We start from the raw sequence: 17,673 nt of genomic DNA, 5'->3' as shown, positions 1-17,673 counted from the left end.
GCTGCACTGCGTCCTGCAAGAAGACCCTGCAGCGCATAGTGAGAGCAGCTGAGAGGATCATCGGTGCCTCCCTCCCCTCCCTCCAGGACATTTACAGCACACGTCTGGCCCGCAAAGCACTCAGCACTGCGGGCGACCCCACCCACCAACTCTTCAGTCTCCTGCCTTCCGGGAGGAGGATGAGGAGCCTCCGAGCGAGAACCAGCAGACTGAGAGACAGTTTCATTCACCAGGCCATCAGGATGCTGAACTCCCTCCCAGCGCTGCCCCCCCTTCCTTCTCCGCCCGCTGCCCCTCACTAACCCACTAATTTCATTGTCATAAACCAGTTTAGACCATTTTATACTGTCATATTTATATCAAACTGCCATATTTATATCTATATTTATATCCAATCCCAATACTGACATATCTATTCCACACTATTTATATCTCCGGACTTTATATTCCCGAATGTCTCTTAGCTGTACATATTTTATTTTTATTTTTAGATCTATATTTCTATTTTATTTTATATTCTTATATTTCTTATTTCTGCTTTTTTTTTTACATATTCACTTATATTGTCTGGATAGAGGGAAACACAATTTCAATTCTCTGTATGTCTTGTACATATTGCAGTTTTGACAATAAAGTCGACTTTGAACTTTTGTACTTGATCTGGGCTCCTTTTGCATGAATTACTTCATGGAGCCGATCAGCCTGCGGTGCTGTTGAGGTGTTACTGAGGCCCAGGTGGTTCAGCTCGTCTGTACTGTTGGTCTGGTGTCTCTCTTCCTCATTACAATACATCATAGATTCTCTACAGGGTTCAGGTCAGGTGAGTTAGCTGCAGGTACTAGGTACTAGTCCTGCTGCAGAAGGAAATCAGCATCTCTGTACAGATTTAGATTTTCTTTTCCAGCAGGACTTGGACCCTGCCCACAGCGCCAAAACTACTAGTAACTGGTTTTGCTGACCGTGGTCAAGCTGGCCAGCGCCTGAACTCAGGTATCTACAGACCGTCTGAAATGACCTGTCCGTCCAGAAGATGAAGAGAAATATGATGAAAAGTGGCAGAACCAGGTACAGATTGCAGTCAAAGAGGTGCTTTCAAAATCCCTGCTGAGCAGGAGAACTGTGATATACACCGATCAGGCATAACATCATGACCACCTGCCTAATATTGTGTTGGTCCCACTGTTGCCAGTCGTCTAGCCATCACAATTTGGCCCGTGTCAAACTCGCTCAAATCCTTATGCCCATTTTTCCTGCTTCTAACATCAACTTTGAGGACAACATGTTCACTTGCTGTCTAATATATCCCACCCACTAACAGGTGCCATGATGAAGAGATAATCAGTGTTATTCACTTCACCTGTCAGTGGTCATAATGTTATGTCTGATTGGTGTAGGTGCAGAAAACCAGATCTGTTCGTACGCTCTCCATCTTTCATGCACCGGCGGCGTCAGCTGATAGTCTGAACATACACCACATGAAACCATGTAATTCTTGTTTTTGATGTTGAATGTTGTGGTGAGAGGAGATTCACATGAAGCTGGCGTGAGACAATTGCTTGTGGTGAAGCTGTGGGCAGAATACTTTTTGCCATTTCTGCATATGGCCATGAAGCCACATCATTATAGGCACCAAGTTGCCTTCACAGGAAGTCCGACAGCAGAATATTGTACTTGTTAATTTGTAACCATGGCGATACCACTGCATTCTCAGTGCATAACACAAAAAAAAAGTTTTTCAATTTAATTTTTCATGCTTTTAAGACGAGGATACTCTTAAATTCCTCCACAGCGAATACCAAAGATACAGAAGAGTATTATTATTATGCACTTCAAGAATAAAAGTCTAAATGTGGAGAATAAAGTCGACATTTCAGATTAAAGTCGACCTTCTGAGACGACATCCAGCAGCTCATCTGTCCGCCTCAACAAAGTGTCTCGTATAGACGAACTGGTGAAACTGTTTTCTTCAGAAGCAGCTGCAGGAACAAAGACATTATTTCTCCTTCAGCTCATAAACACAGTGTAGTTTGTATGATCCAAGGATGTAGTAACAGCAGAGAGCAGAGGCTCGGGCAGCTCACCGCTGTCAGTCGCTCCTCTGACTGGATTTGATGAACCAGAAGAGTCGACTTTATTCTCCACATTTAGACTTTTGACAAAATGTTTGTGGCTTCCAGTGCTGCCCCTATTGAAAAACACTGTATTAGTGCAACCGGCTGTGCCTCGTACTCCAGTCACTCTGCTCTACTGACGTCTTCTTGATCCACAGATGAACTGGATTATGTTGTTTTTTATAATAAAAACTGTAAAAACTAGTGTTGAACAGATAATGAGAATGACCGATAACTATGTGGGAATATAAGAGAGCATCTTTGATTCAACATCACAGATTGAGAAATCATGAATAATGGGAAGATTGTTCGCCGACTTTCTTAAAAATGTGACTCCCTTATCGTTGGCGTGTCACCGACAGTCACCACGAATGAAGAGATGTCAGTTGTACGACATCGTTAAGAGTCGGCTGCTGTTTCATTAATTATTCACAGTGCTCATTTGTTCAAACTTAATTTTTTGAACAAAAAAGTCTCAAAGAAAAAACTCAAAGAAGCAGAGCGTTGTGTGAATGGTCATATTTGGTTTATTAATTATATTTCATATTCTTTGGCAGTTACCCCAAAAGGAAAACATTCACTTCCACCAAAATGTCATGAACATGTTTGTATTTGTCTTCTGTATTTAATCAGCACTCGTAATGAAGCATTAGCTTTACAAACCCACACCTGCGTCTGCTGGTTTCATCAACATGGTTTACAGAAATCCTACAAAACTAAACTACAACGAGAAACTTCAAATGGTTTAATTAAACTTTTTTTCATTCGGCAACTAACGATCTAACATCTGTTATTTTACCTTCGTAATGCTGCGTCCCAAACTAAAGTAGAAGACGGATGTGGAGCTAAACTCCACAAACCAACCGTCACAAGAACCAGGAAACTGTACAAATAAATACTTTCAGCAGAAATAAGTCACCACAGAGAGCAGGAAGTGTAACGAAGACGGCTGCTGGACAGACACGGACAGAGAAGAGAAACAAATGTCTCGTGACTTATTTAAGGTTCGTTTTCTACGACTGACCCACATGAAGAACTACAGAATCTGGAAAACATCCCTGGTTACATGTACGGAAGCAAAAATCAAAAATCATAATCATTTCTTTCTTCATGACTGAGATCACGATTATCTAACAGGATTCATTACTGACTGAGGAAACATTTGCATTGACTGAACTTGAAACAAACTGGTGGTTTTGCATCTCACAGTCTTTGTTGTTGTTCCTCATCGGACTCTTTCAAAGTGTCTCAACAGCCTTGCGTCTCTAACACATCAACAACCATTATTTATTCACAAATGAATCAATCACAAATTTTCAATGTGATGAGTTTTTTTGACATCGATGATCTAAACAGAGGAACTACGCATCATATTCTCTGTGAATGACAGCGACAACATAAGACTTCCTCTCTGATCGCTGTCAAACCTTCATGTTCAAATTAAATAACTGTTGTTGTGATCTACTTCACAACGGCAATATCACCAGACTCCATTAACAAATTGTCAGATTTTAAGAGTTGTTGCATTACGAGGACAAACTTAACAAACTTTGAGAGACAGTTATGGCAATATTTCAATAATTGATGCCTTCTTGTAAAACCGGCATTAAATACAAATTGATCCTTTGTAAAAAGTGTCAGTTTGTCGCAGCCTCGCTGTAAAAGCCTGTCTGTGGTGTTTGACTGCAGCCTGTCCCAGCAGCTGTTTGAGCTGATGTCACCATTTACACCAGATGTATTAAAGAATACAACCTACTGACAGTGAACATGTGACATTTTAAAAAATCCAGTTACTAATATTTGTTACTTCTTTGGAGAGCAAAGTGGAAAAAGTCACCAGACTCCCTTTAAAAAACACTACATTTTGAAACCTCTTGTCAGGAGAAACTGTATAAACTTTGAGAAAATCTGTATACAACAAATCCTGAACTATTTAGGCTTTCTTGTTCATTCGGCAAAGTTATACATGAAGAGATTTCTTTCATTGTGTAAAATATTTGCACATACAGCCGGGAAGTGAAATCCGGTCACTCAAGGTGCATTTAGCACCAGGTGTGAATTGACGTTCAGCTATAATCCTCTTCATCCTCCTCCGCCCTGATGTTAGTGAGGGTCAGTTCTTTTATAGACCCCCACAAAGATCACGTTATAACTCCAACCCTGGATGCTTCTCTTGTTAAATCAATATTACCAGCTACAATTTCACCTATACACATAAACAGCTGATTATATACATGTCCTAATATCCGCCTGATATATTTTGTGCATTGCCAAAATGGGAATTGAAAACAAAATTGGATTTAACACGTGGCAGCCCTACTCGTCTGTTCTGAGTGAGTGATGGACTGGACTCTGTAGTTCAGAGACCAAAAACACAGACGGACCCAGTTTGTCCACATCTGTAGCTACTGTACATATAAACTCAGATAATGTTGAAGTGTTTTCCTTTCAGCCCTGAGAAACATTTTTATCATCATTATTTACACGACACTTAACTTCAAGAGGAAACACGAAACAAGTGTTTCAATTAAAACCGTCTCAGAGTGAACGTGAGAATTTCCCTGATTCCAAACAGGATCACAGTTTGTGTTTTTACACAACGATAAGAAGCTTTTCTGTGTTTTCTGTCTCGCGTGCAGAAGCAGACGGCAGCTGAGGTTGATTATAATTTAATTTTTTTTTAAAAAAAGATCACAACTTCATTATCTCAATGAAAAAAGCCATTCATGTCCTCATGCTGTGGAGCCGCTGATCTGCAGATAAGATGTTAAAACACTGCACAGTTCTGACGTTCACACATTAAAGGTCCAGTTTGCAGGATGAAGGAGGAACATTCATCATCATGTTTCCATCAGCGCGTCATTAAATTAAACTAAGAATCATTTTATATCAGCAGAGGGAGCAGCTCCTCCTCCACAGTCGGCCATGTTGCACCACCATGAGTCACCATCCGGCCCGACCTTTCATCATTTTGTTTTCTAAATGCATGAAGGGATTTTAACTGGATGTTATTTTACTATTATTCATATAAAACTGGAAACTGTTACAGTATTTTTTTTCAATGAAGACATAATAATCCAGCTATTTGTCTCAGAAATGACGAAGGAGGAAGTGCACTAAATATTTCAGTTATAATCTTCATTATTATATAAAAAGAAGCTGTGATCTGTTTCATGGAGCCGCTCTCAGCTGCTGCTTTGTTGCACTTTGAATCATGAAGATCAAACACATGATTTGTAAACTTAAAAAACTTTAGAAAGTATCTGTATAGTTCACAGACTCTGCTGTGAATATTAATAATAACAAACAGTCTCTCCACGTTCACCTCCGTCATAAATATCCATGAGGAACACGAGTCGTCCACTCTGCTGCTACACTCCGCTGTTCTCCTTTATCCAGCGCCGGTATTTGGTGATTCGGGTGTAGACGCCCGGTTTGTTCCTGCGAGCGCAGCCGTCGCCCCAGCTCACCACGCCGGCCAGGAAGACCCGCCCACTGAGACCGGTGACGGACAGCGGCCCGCCGGAGTCGCCCTGAGAGAGTCAGAGAGGAGAGTCAGAGGTGTCACTGTGCAGGGGGCAACACAGGAAGTGTTTCAAAGTGTTAGAAATGAAAAAATGAACGCTGTGTCAACGCTGCAACAACCAAACACCCGGATTTAGCTTGAAGACGTCCTGAAGTGACTTTCTAACAGTTGTAAATGACAGCAGTGACTCCACGCTGCTGCTGTGTCCTCACATTGAGGTGTATCAGACAGTTTTCACCAAATAACATCATGGAAGCAGGATTGAAGGTTCTCCTAGTAATTTGTTTCTCTCCACATCACCTACTTGAACACATCCAAAGGCAAAAAAACACCTCTTCAAAGACTTATCCTGTGTGCACGAAGGTGATCAGCTGACTGGTGCCAGTCTGTTGCTGCATTCACACGTCAGCAGAAGGGGAAGAACAATAAAACCGTCAGCTGGCAGAAACGGCCGATATCAATTTATCAAAGCAACTTGAAATTATAACCCTGCTGCGAAACAGTTCACCTAAAAAGTCAAACTCAGTCATCATCTCCTCCCTCCATGTTGATGAAAGTCAGGTGAAGTCTCACAAAACTACATTAAAACTTTGCCGAATTAGCTGTTAGCACTTCCTGTTAGCAGTGAACCTGTGGATGTTCAGACAACTGTCACTGGATCACTGTGATACTGAAGGAAACTTAAAAACATGATGTTTCTAAGGCAAGTTCTGCACATATAAGGAGCGTCTTTTTTTAAGGATTTCTAAGCAGATTCATGGAGTCATCGTCTCCTCCTGATGATATAAAGTCAGGCTCAGTCATCATCTCCTCCTGATGATATAAAGTCAGGCTCAGTCATCGTCTCCTCCTGATGATATAAAGTCAGGCTCAGTCATCGTCTCCTCCTGATGATATAAAGTCAGGCTCAGCCATCGTCTCCTCCTGATGATATAAAGTCAGGCTCAGCCATCATCTCCTCCTGATGATATAAAGTCAGGCTCAGCCATCGTCTCCTCCTGATGATATAAAGTCAGGCTCAGTCATCGTCTCCTCCTGATGATATAAAGTCAGGCTCAGTCATCGTCTCCTCCTGATGATATAAAGTCAGGCTCAGCCATCATCTCCTCCTGATGATATAAAGTCAGGCTCAGCCATCATCTCCTCCTGATGATATAAAGTCAGGCTCAGCCATCATCTCCTCCTGATGATATAAAGTCAGGCTCAGCCATCATCTCCTCCTGATGATATAAAGTCAGGCTCAGCCATCATCTCCTCCTGATGATATAAAGTCAGGCTCAGCCATCATCTCCTCCTGATGATATAAAGTCAGGCTCAGCCATCATCTCCTCCTGATGATATAAAGTCAGGCTCAGCCATCGTCTCCTCCTGATGATATAAAGTCAGGCTCAGCCATCATCTCCTCCTGATGATATAAAGTCAGGTGAAGTCTCGTCGTCCACAGAACATTTCTGGAGCTTCACACTAAAACAGAGTTGCAGCGTTCTGCTGAACAACTGTCTGAAGTGGGTGCACGAGCTCGACCGCACATCAATCTGGGATCTCATTTTTGAGTGAACTGTTCCTTTAACTACCGTCTGAACCTGGGGACATGCAGCTCGTTGGACAGCGTCTGAAACCCGTCTGACCGTCAGGCGCTGCTTGTGATCATTTTAATGATCAACGTGCAAACACAACTAGTTTAAATGAACATATTGTGACTGCAGCGGTTTTATTTCACGCAGTAAATGTTGGTATCGACTGTTATAAAGTGCCTGTTGTGCTGAAACTCACCTGACAGGCGTCCACGCCTCCTTTGAGGACTCCAGCACACAACATGCTGTCGATGACGACGTCTCTCATCAGACTCTTACACACTGTGCCGTTGATGATCCGAACCTCCGCCTTCTGCAGGATGGTGGCAGCGAGGCCTGACACACGACATCATCACATCTTAGAGGACGTGTTTAAAACTGACCTTACATCCAGGTTTAAAGTACTCTTAGATGCTGAAAGTAACTAAGTATATTTACACAGTTATGAGGTACTTTATATATGATATCTCTCTGCCGAACACAACTCTGTTCACTCACCTCCTTCTCTGGTGGCCCCCCAGCCGGTGATCCACGCACCTCGGCCTGCTGGGAAGTCGTAGGTGGGGGAGGGCAGACAGATGGGCCAGATGTTCTGGTTGAGGGTGACGTTGGCGTCCAGCTCCATCAGAGCGATGTCGTTGTTGTAGCTCAGGGGGTTGTACTCGCTGTGAGCGATGATCCGCCTCACGTTCCTCCTCACCGTCCACTCGCTGGTCCGACTCTGCACGTGCAGACCCAGCAGGGCCTCCCATTGGTCCGCCTGCGAGTACCTGCAGCAACACACAGGTCAGAGGTCGGAGGTCAGAGGTCACGAGTCATGAACTGAATCCATAATAAAAGATCTTTATGAACTCTGCGGGTTTGGAGCTCGTACTTTTTGGGCCCGTTGTCCTGAACACAGTGAGCGGCGGTCAGCAGCCAGCGGTTACTCAACACCGACGCTCCACACACGTGACCCGTCCCTCTGATGTGGAGGCTCACCTGCCAGGGCCACTCCCCCTCCCGCGACACCTGACCACCCACGATACGAGAGCTGCGGTACGGCCTCGTCCCGCACTCTGCAAACACACACACACACACATTAACGTACAGACGATGATGATGTGTTCGCCGCTGTGTGTCTGTGTGTGTGTGTGTGTGAACGTACGGCAGTTGTCCTCATCAGAACCGTCCTCACAGTCCTGCTCTCCGTCACACTCTGGGTTCAGTTTACTGATGCAGCGTCCGTTCCTGCAGCGGAAGGTGAACTCTGAACACGTCTGCAGCACCAGAGCTGAAACACACACACACACACACACACACACACACACACACACACACACACACACACACACACACACACACACACACATTTAAAAGCCTAAAATATAAAATTATTATGACACAAACTATATTTGATGACGGCAGCAGGACAAGTGAGATATATTATTCAACATCAATCAAACGAGAGCGTCCTGGTTTGTAATCATGTATCTAAAAACTATAAAATATTCCTAAGATATTATTTAAGTTACTAAACACATCTCCCTCTGTTCTGGAGGAAATATCACCTAATGAGGTGTCTTTTATCAGGAATTAACAGACAACGATTATAATTCCTGATTATAGACACAGACTGTGAGAAAAAACACTGAACGTCCGTCTTTTTATCTCCATGACAACAATATGTCTACAGCTGTCGCTGTATGATGGACACTGATCCTCTGTGATTTACCATCTGTTAGTTTTTTATTTGACATCAGAGCGAGGAGGATGTGAGTGATGACATCATCCATAGGAGACAGAAATACGGTGAATACCAGCCAGAGATCCACACAAAGATGCTCGTTGACAAACAGTGGGTGGAGGCCACCTCCTGCAGCTTTGTGTTACAGGCGCCACCCTGTGGCGTTCAGAGGACGATGCACTGAAGGACGTCACCTTAGATTTTTTTCATTTCTTTGATTTCTAACGTGGAGGCGTCTGCAGCCAGCTGATATCAGTGACACACTTCAGATATTAAAGCAGTAATTTAACACAGTGAGCGTTTCACTGGAACTACATGAGAAGTTAACAGACACCCTGCAGCCAATCAGAATCAAGTATTCTCCCAGACCACCTGCATGTCTCTGACTGAACTTTAAACAGGTGTCAGTGACACGTTATTAATACCATTATTATCGTGCATATATTATCTTACATTTTTCACACTTCGACTCGTCCGATCCGTCCGAGCAGTCGTCTTTTCCGTTACACTTGAGCTGCTCGGGGATACAGCGCTGGTTCCTGCAGGAAAACTCTCCTGGTTTACATTTTACTGGAACAGAGGAAAGAACATCAGATCATTATCAATGACCAGAATCAACCGTTCAGATCGTTTTATAACCTGAACGACAGAATGAAGTAGTGAGATTCCTCCACAGTCGGTCTGACTCACCACAGTTCTCCTCGTCCGTCTCGTCTCCACAGTCGTCGAAGCCGTCGCATTCCCAGAACTTCGGTTTACAGCGGCCGTTTTTACATTTCATCTGAGACGCTTCACACGCTGAGCAGACACAGAAACAAACATAATGCATTTGTTGGGGACTACTTTCAGTGGCGGATTAATCCACATTTAGTAATACGTGACTGTCTACAGCAGCAGGACGTCAGCTGTGGTTGTGGCTCTAAACTATTCAATTAATTAATCTATTCTGATGATTGATTCATTTGTTTGAGCAATTTTGTCAAGAAATAAAAGTTAAAATTCAGTTGTGAACGAGAAACTGAACTTTTCAACATTTTCTGACATTTTCTCAACCAAACAACTAATCGATGTATCAAGAAAGTAATTTATCAACAATAAAAATACTCGTTAGTCGCAGCCACTCTCAAAACATCCTGTTACATGTTCTTCTGTTTCTTGTGAACAACACGTGTCCACAGCTCGTGGTTTGGACTCACTGCAGTTGTCCTCGTCGCTGGCGTCTCCACAGTCGTCCCAGCCGTCACACTGCAGGGTCGTGTTGATGCACAGGTTGTTGGTGCACTGGAACCGCCCGGGACACGCTGACCAACGACATCAGACAGTCACACACTGAACACAAAGCGCCACGAAAGGATCGGACTAAAAACTGGAGGATGCACGAGAAGGAAAGGACATCAGGTCTTACGATTAGTCGGGACAAAGGTTTCGTACTCGGCGGTGAAACCCTGGTCGACGTAGGACGAGTCCGAGTTAAATTTGATGGTCATCACGTTGCTTCTGCTGGTGACCACGGTGCTCTCAGGCTTCCTGCCACACAGTCTGCAACACACAGACAGACAGAAGACTCAGCAGGACAGATATCAGACGAGGACAAGTCAGCTGGTGGACAGGGACACTCCGGTTCTGATGAGGTCCAGATTCTATTGACTGATTTAGTGGCGTAAACTTAACCGCTGGAGCATCATGAGTCTTAAATATCAAAGTTCAAGTGTAATCACAGACGTGCTTCAGTGAGATTTTCTCTTATTATAACTTCCCAATAAAAATGATTTATTTATGAACCAAAACACAAATTTCAGGACTTCCTGCAGAAACAAAGTGATGTCTGACCTCTGACCGTTGATGTCGACATAATCCTTGGAGCACTGGTTACTGTTGTTTCCCAGCTGGAACTTGCTGAACTGGACTTTCACAAACTTTTCCTTCGTGGTCTGAAAAATGAAGAGAATGGAAACAAGATGGAGTTAAAACATCCCAGATTCAGTGAAACTACATCAACCTCAGGACAAACTCTACATTTCCAGCTCACACTGCTCAAATCATGAGTCTGTTGTTCTGTCTTACAGCCACTGGGGGGCAGCAGAGGGACATTTTTCCTTGTTATTGTCATTGTAACATAAAAATGTGAACTCACCTCGACTTTCCACACACACGTGGTTTTTGGAGGATAGTTGGACGGAAAGAAAGGTGAAGAGAAGGAGCCTTTGTCTCCACTCAGTGTCCCTCCACACTCTGAACAACAAGACAGGTCACACAGACATGTTAGACCTTCAGGACAGTTTTGGGTTTTTTGTGTGAATCTTTTGTTCTGGTTTTCCACCCGGCAGCAGTAATAACTCTGAACACTGTTGTGACTGTACTTCCTGTCCTACTTTGTTCGGTCGCAGCCATCTGGGAGTAGTTGGCTCTGAACCCGGGGAAGTTCTTCTCGTCGCTGGTGACCAACGTGAGCAGCATGACGTTTCCAGAGGACATGAAGGACAGCGAGTCGTGAGGGTATCCACACTGTCTGGAGAGACGATCAGCACATTTACTGGACCGGCGCTTCATTTTCTAATCTATGAATCAAATACCAGATCATGTTCACTGTTAAAGTTTCTAGTTTGTGTCTCACTCTGTCAGGACTTTGTTCTCTATCGGAGCGAGGGAGTCGTAGATCTTGATGAAGTCTTGCTCACAGTCGTCCTCCAGGATCAGAGTGTGGAAGTCCAGACGGACTCGGTGTCCGGGGTCGGCCCGCAGCCTCCACTGCAGGTAGACGTTCGGCGGGTACGACGAGTCCGGAAACCCCGGAGACTGGACGACTCCCGGCTTACTGACGTGGAAGTTGAACGACTTCCTCACTGAAAATATAACAAGAAAAACATGTTTATGATCTGAGGTCTGAACTTCAAAGTGAGTCTCACACACGAACACTGACTCCATCAAATCTGCTAAAACATCAGTTACTGTCAGTGAGCCAGTGAACAGTATTGAGTCTTACCAGATGTGGTAACACACAACAGTGCCAAAGACTTTCCAACTGGCATATTTTAAATTTAAATCGTGTGGAGACGCATTTTGTGTCTGATCACCTTCTAGGACAATAAAATCCATCCTGATATTAAACAGAGGGATCGTTCCAGACTCAAACCTTTGGCTTCACTCGAGACTGGAACAACGTCTCCGTCTCGTCCTGGAGTCATTTTACTTTGAAGGCCTGATATAAAGAAAACTTCCATAAATATGAATTCTCACCAAATAAAGAATTCCTGGTCATGCGTGGGTCGATAGCTGTGAACAGAGATAAACAATCTTTATTTAAACTCAACACAGTTTTGCTACAGAGCAGCGTTTTCACTTCACAAGAGTCAAACCTGAATTTCAGGTTTCGTGGCATCGAGCAGCAGCACAGTCGGGTCATAGATCAGTTCTGCACGACAGCAGGAACCGACCTGTGCATCGATAAACACTCACCTGGAGCATTTTCACCTCCACAGAGAGTTACACACTGTGTCTACACACCTCCTGAGACGACGCTGGTGACGCTCAGAGCGTCGGTCGGTTTCAGCAGCAGTCGACCTTGACGACCCTGCTGACTTCCTGCCGGCTCCAGAGACTTGATGGCCTCGTCCAGCGAAGCCTGCTGGGAGACGTGGACGTCGAACTCTGACTCGTAATACGCCACGACGCCGTCGCCTCCGCCGTCTCCCTCACTGCAGAAACACAGACGAGATGAGGATTTACAGCCAACAATGCACTTATTCCCTGATGTTCATGAGTCTAATCTGAGTTCACTACAGAGTCAAAGTCAGGGCGTGGTTAGCCTAGCTTAGCATAAAGACCGGACAGCTGACCTCACTCTGTCTGAATCTTAAAAATAGAAAACAGGATCCAGAAACAGAAGAAAAACCAAAGATCCTCCAGAGAATCGCTGACTGAAAACAAACAAGACACAATTTCTTATTCTGCATAAAAACCTGAGTTTAAACACCACAGTGTGTTTGTAGAGTCAGTTACTGTGGTGAGTAACTAAAGTTACTGTAAACAAACTTCAACACTTCCTGTCCAGAGTTTTCACATTAAAAACTTCCCCTGTCTTGAAGACGAGGTGTCGCGTCACCTGCTCCTGATCTGCGTAAAGTTGAATTCTGGCTATTTTATGCAAATTAGACGCATCCAGCGCAAAACTCTTGAGAAACTATAAAAACTAAACACTGTCGAGCTAAAATGAAGACAGATTCTGCGACTGCGCGGCTTCTTTCAAATCTAAAATGTCTTCAGAAACATTTCACTGAGCTGTTTTTGAGAAAGTTGCCAATTAAGCTGCCATGTTGGTCCGGTTTGTAACCCCGGCGCAGCGCTGTCCGTCCAACTGGGTCCAGTCAGTGAGTGTTGGTTGATGGAGGGTGGAGCCCCCGTGGACACGTACCTTCAATGCTTTTATTTTGAAACATCTGCAGGAAGCCTCGTAGGTCATTATTGGAAACTTTACAACTGAAAAGAGTGGATTTACTTTTCTCATTTTATTTAAAAAGCAACTCAACTAAGAGTGAAGTGAGCAGAGCGACGTCTCTGAGAAGGAAACACCAGAGCTCCTGGCGTGACGCGTACCTGAAGGCCTGGACTGAGGAGCCTTTGAAGGATTTGGCGAGAACTGAGTTTTTGGAGTAAATCAGTTTCAGCTGAAACAGAAAAAGGTCACATTAATATTCTGATCGATCGAATCCGTCACAGTCACATCAACAAATACAAGAACTGCAGAAAAGAGGAAGCCGCGAAGCAGAAGTGGTCGGAACGATCACAGCTCAGGTATCTACTGAAGTGGAGAGGTCAGACCTCCCATGATGCTTTGCGGCTGTGTGACGTCTCACCTGCTGGCTGACCAGTGAGGCCAGGTTTTCAAACTGAGGACTTTTGGGGTCTTCGAAGGACGGCAGGAAGCGCTGCTCGTTGATGCCCATGGAGCCGATGTAGATCCTCTTCACTCTGACATCACTGCGCACTGACGACAGACCACAAACAGCCTCAAACACTCAACAACAGGAAGTGGGTTTAATGTTTCAGATCGACTGACTACTGCTTCATTGTTTCACCGTCAATAACTAATAACTCCACTTCATCTGCAGCTCAGTTACAGTGGTCAAGCTGAGAGACTAACACATGTTGTGTCACACACCAGGTGTTTGTCCACACAACACAAACATTAAAGTCGTAATTAAAGTAAAATATCATGTAGTTTTGTGTTGAACCGCTCAGTGAACTACACTGTCACCAGCACCAACATGGCCGCCAACTGGGCTCAGAGAAAGAGACTGAAAAGTGAAAATCACAACAGTCTGAGCACATCAGGCGCGAACAGTTTCCCAGTTTCCTGTTCGATCTGATTCTGATCTACTGAGAATATAATCGGACCCGTGTATCAGCCTGTTCGTGTTGACACCACAGCCTGTTAAAACTCTACACAGTCGATCTGTTGTTTCTCCACACGGTTTAATGACGAACTCAAGTTGAATAACTATCTTTGTTCACGTACACTAAAGGCCGATAATGTGAAACAATCAGAGTGAGTCTAAGTTTTCTCCTCATGAGCAGTTTATTCTTGTGTATTTTATTGTGAAAGGTACAGAATCAGAAGCAGTCCGTGTGCTGTGGTCCTGGTTCTGATCAGAGCTTCATGTTGAGTAAAGGCTCAACTTTAACTCTCAGCTACAATATTAAAGAACATTAGTGTAGTTTTTATCTCTTCTGTGAACCGATCAGCCGACAGCCCTGATAACAGACAGTTCACCACCGGCCCGATCGGATCCCGGTGTTTAAATAAAGGTTGTTTGAATGAGCTCACAGTGGAAGTGCCACACCAGCAGCCCGGTGACCAGAGACAGAGCCGCAGCAGAGAGCAGCAGGCCCGCTCCGATCCACAGCTTCTTCCTGCGGCCCGGTTTCTTCTCCAGACGCTTGGAGTCCGAGGCGGGAAGAAACTCCAGGGCCGCGTCCCAGTCCGGATCCTGCAGACAGGGAGAGGGAGGGAGGAGGAGGAGGAGGAGGAGGAGGAGGAGGAGGAAGAGGAGGAGGAGGAGGAGGAGGAGGAGGAGGAGGAAGGAGATGTAAAGACGTTTGTTCATCAACATAAACGTTCTGCTTCAGCTGACGGTTGTTAAACGCTCAGTCAGGAGGGTTATTGGATCTATTTGTCTTGGTTCTGCAGAGTAACAGCACTCTGCTGGTTAACTGGGTCTAGAATTTACTTGTTTCGGTTCTGACTGAACCTCAGACCTCAGAGATGAGTCTCTTAAAGGTGCTGTTTGTAAGAAAAGTTGATTTTTGAGTCTCATTTCCGTCAGTTTGACGAGTTGGGAATCAACTTTTCTAACAAATAGCACTTTCACATTTTTGCCGGACAGATCAACATTTTTCAACATTTTCTGACGTTTCAGAGAGACGAACCTCCCTGACGAGCCCGGCTGTACTCGAGTATCGTCCTCACAGCTGAGGAAAAGACCGGGCTGATGAGTAACAACCTGCAGCCGTCAGACTCGTGTCGGGGATCAGACGGACGAGCTGTGTGGCAGAGCAGCAGGGTGCAGCTGGATAGGAATGTGTCTGCTGCTGATGTGTGGCATGTCAGCGTGTTGTGTCCTGCACACACACACACACACACACACACACACACACACACACACACACACACACACACACACACCCTGTTGCACTGTGTGACAGGGTGTGTGACAGCTGCAGGTAACAAACGTCTCCTACACCTGTTTAATAAACTACATCCAACATGTCAACATGACAGAGCTAGGCTAGGCTAGGCTAGGCTAGGCTAGCAGTTTCCCCCTGCTACCAGTCTTTGTGCTAAGCTAAGCTAAACACGTAAGTGTGTTCGTGCATCCGTCTCCTCGTGTCTGGAAGCTTTTGGTGAAATCATCTGATTTATAAACAAGAACTCAGGAGAAGCTCGGGAATAAAATACAGATGACGAGGTAACGTCCATCACTACATCGTGTCCCTTTAAGAGGGCAAAGGTATACGATCTACAGGTGCATCTCAAAAGATCTGAACATAATGGAAAAGTTCATTTTATTCTAGATTCTTGACACATAAAGTGAAATACTTCAGGCCTCGTTTTGTTTAATTCTGGTGATCACAGCTCAGGAAGGTTCCTGGTTCCAGTGGATTGTTTGATGTTTGTTCAGCGTCTTAATAATGTTGCATCAATGTTGTTTAAATAAACTGGAATCAACATGTTGAAATGATTTTCTCTGTGTTTCATATCAGAATATAAACGATCCATTTCACCAGCAACGCCTCTGATAAAGTCACATCACACAGAACCATTAAAACCAGTTCAGTCTGTGGTAGAACCCAGTTCAGACACTAAACCAGTTCAGACACTGAAACCAGTTCAGACACTAAACCAGTTCAGACACTGAAACCAGTTCAGACACTAAACCAGTTCAGACACTGAAACCAGTTCAGACACTAAACCAGTTCAGACACCAGCCTGTGGTCCAGTTCAGTGGTAGAACCCGGTTCAGTCTGCGGTAGAACCGGGTCCAAACTGTTCGGATCTTCTTTGTTTGGTTTCTGTTTTTTTTTTAATCTCAGGTGAAACTGACAAACCGGTACAGGCTGTGACGTCACGCCGGAGTCAGTGTTACAGGTACGGACTCACCTGTCTCGGACTGAACTTCTGTCCCGAGTCCAGTAAATCCATGTGGTTCGGGTCCTCAGGTGTTCCGGTGTCTTGACTCCCCGCGGCTCCTCTCAGGTGTTTTCTCCGGGTCGCTCTCGCGCTCCGCTGCTGTTACCGACCCGCTGACATCATGGCGGCGACAGGTGAGCGGCGACAGGTGTCTCCGTCCGCGGGCCGCGGGCAGGAATGTGTCGAGAAAAGGTTTTGAACGAGTTTAAAAAGTTCGGTTCTGACTCTGAGTCGCTTCTGTCGGAGCGGGTGAACGCGCTCAGAGCGGAGCAGACGCACGGCGGCTCGGTTCGGAGGAGAGAGAGAGCAACACCTGCGGACAGGAACGAGGAAACACACATCAAAGGGACCGCGCCTCATCTCCCATGATTCACTGCGCGACTGAAACCCGCAGCTCCCGCAGAACTTTGTGTCTCTGAGCTGCGTGGAGCAGAAATATGAAGGAAGACGAAGAACACATCAATAAGTTCTGTACTGGAGTAAAGAGATACTTAGTTACTTTCCACCACTGTAGAACCGGAACAGAACCAGAACAGAACCGGGTACCGAGTCCGGAAGCTGCCACCTAAATATTAATATAAACCTTCATAATGATAAAATAACACTTTGATGAATCTTATAAATGAGTTAACAGAAAGTGAAATGATGCATAAAAAATCACTTGATTATGAATCAATAGATCATAATCAGTTTTTGTTTTCTGTGTTCACATTTTAAATTTACACATTTAAATTATTCTTTATTGTTTCAAAACTGAAAAATGAGACAAAATTATTCACATTTTTTTTATTCAGACATAAATTTGATGCTAATCATTAATAAATAATACATCATTTTTCAATTTGGTCACAAATTGATTATCAGTAGAAAAAGTGTGGTTCTGAATTTGTTCTTGATATTTGTTCTTTTATTTAGTAAACTTATACTTTAGTATTGTAAATACTATGTATATACGAGTTAACTTTATTTCTTATCTCTTATTATATTGCTTATTTTTGACTTTTTATTATTGTTTAAGTGTGATACTGTCCTTTGGCTGCTGTGAAGGA

General features: G+C 44.2%; 1 protein-coding gene across 1 annotated transcript; it reads right to left on the bottom strand.

The window, feature by feature from the left end:
* Nucleotides 1-3,640: 3,640 nt before the first annotated feature.
* Nucleotides 3,641-16,968, bottom strand: LOC141000174 (suppressor of tumorigenicity 14 protein homolog). The gene is made up of 19 exons (XM_073470818.1): nt 16,595-16,968; nt 14,762-14,924; nt 13,791-13,921; nt 13,531-13,601; nt 12,442-12,632; nt 12,175-12,210; nt 11,552-11,780; nt 11,310-11,446; nt 11,072-11,169; nt 10,768-10,868; nt 10,343-10,476; nt 10,134-10,238; nt 9,628-9,735; nt 9,391-9,507; nt 8,359-8,484; nt 8,086-8,269; nt 7,710-7,981; nt 7,411-7,547; nt 3,641-5,644 (listed from the first exon to the last, which is right to left on the bottom strand). The coding sequence occupies exons 1-19, from the start codon at nt 16,634-16,636 to the stop codon at nt 5,483-5,485; spliced, it is 2,544 nt and encodes an 847-aa protein (XP_073326919.1). The 5' UTR covers nt 16,637-16,968; the 3' UTR covers nt 3,641-5,482.
* Nucleotides 16,969-17,673: the final 705 nt, after the last annotated feature.

Source organism: Pagrus major, chromosome 7 (assembly GCF_040436345.1).
Source record: "Pagrus major chromosome 7, Pma_NU_1.0".
NCBI lineage: Eukaryota > Metazoa > Chordata > Actinopteri > Spariformes > Sparidae > Pagrus > Pagrus major.
The sequence above is the reverse complement of the archived record's forward strand: the minus strand, read 5'-3'. Positions and strand labels throughout refer to the sequence as shown.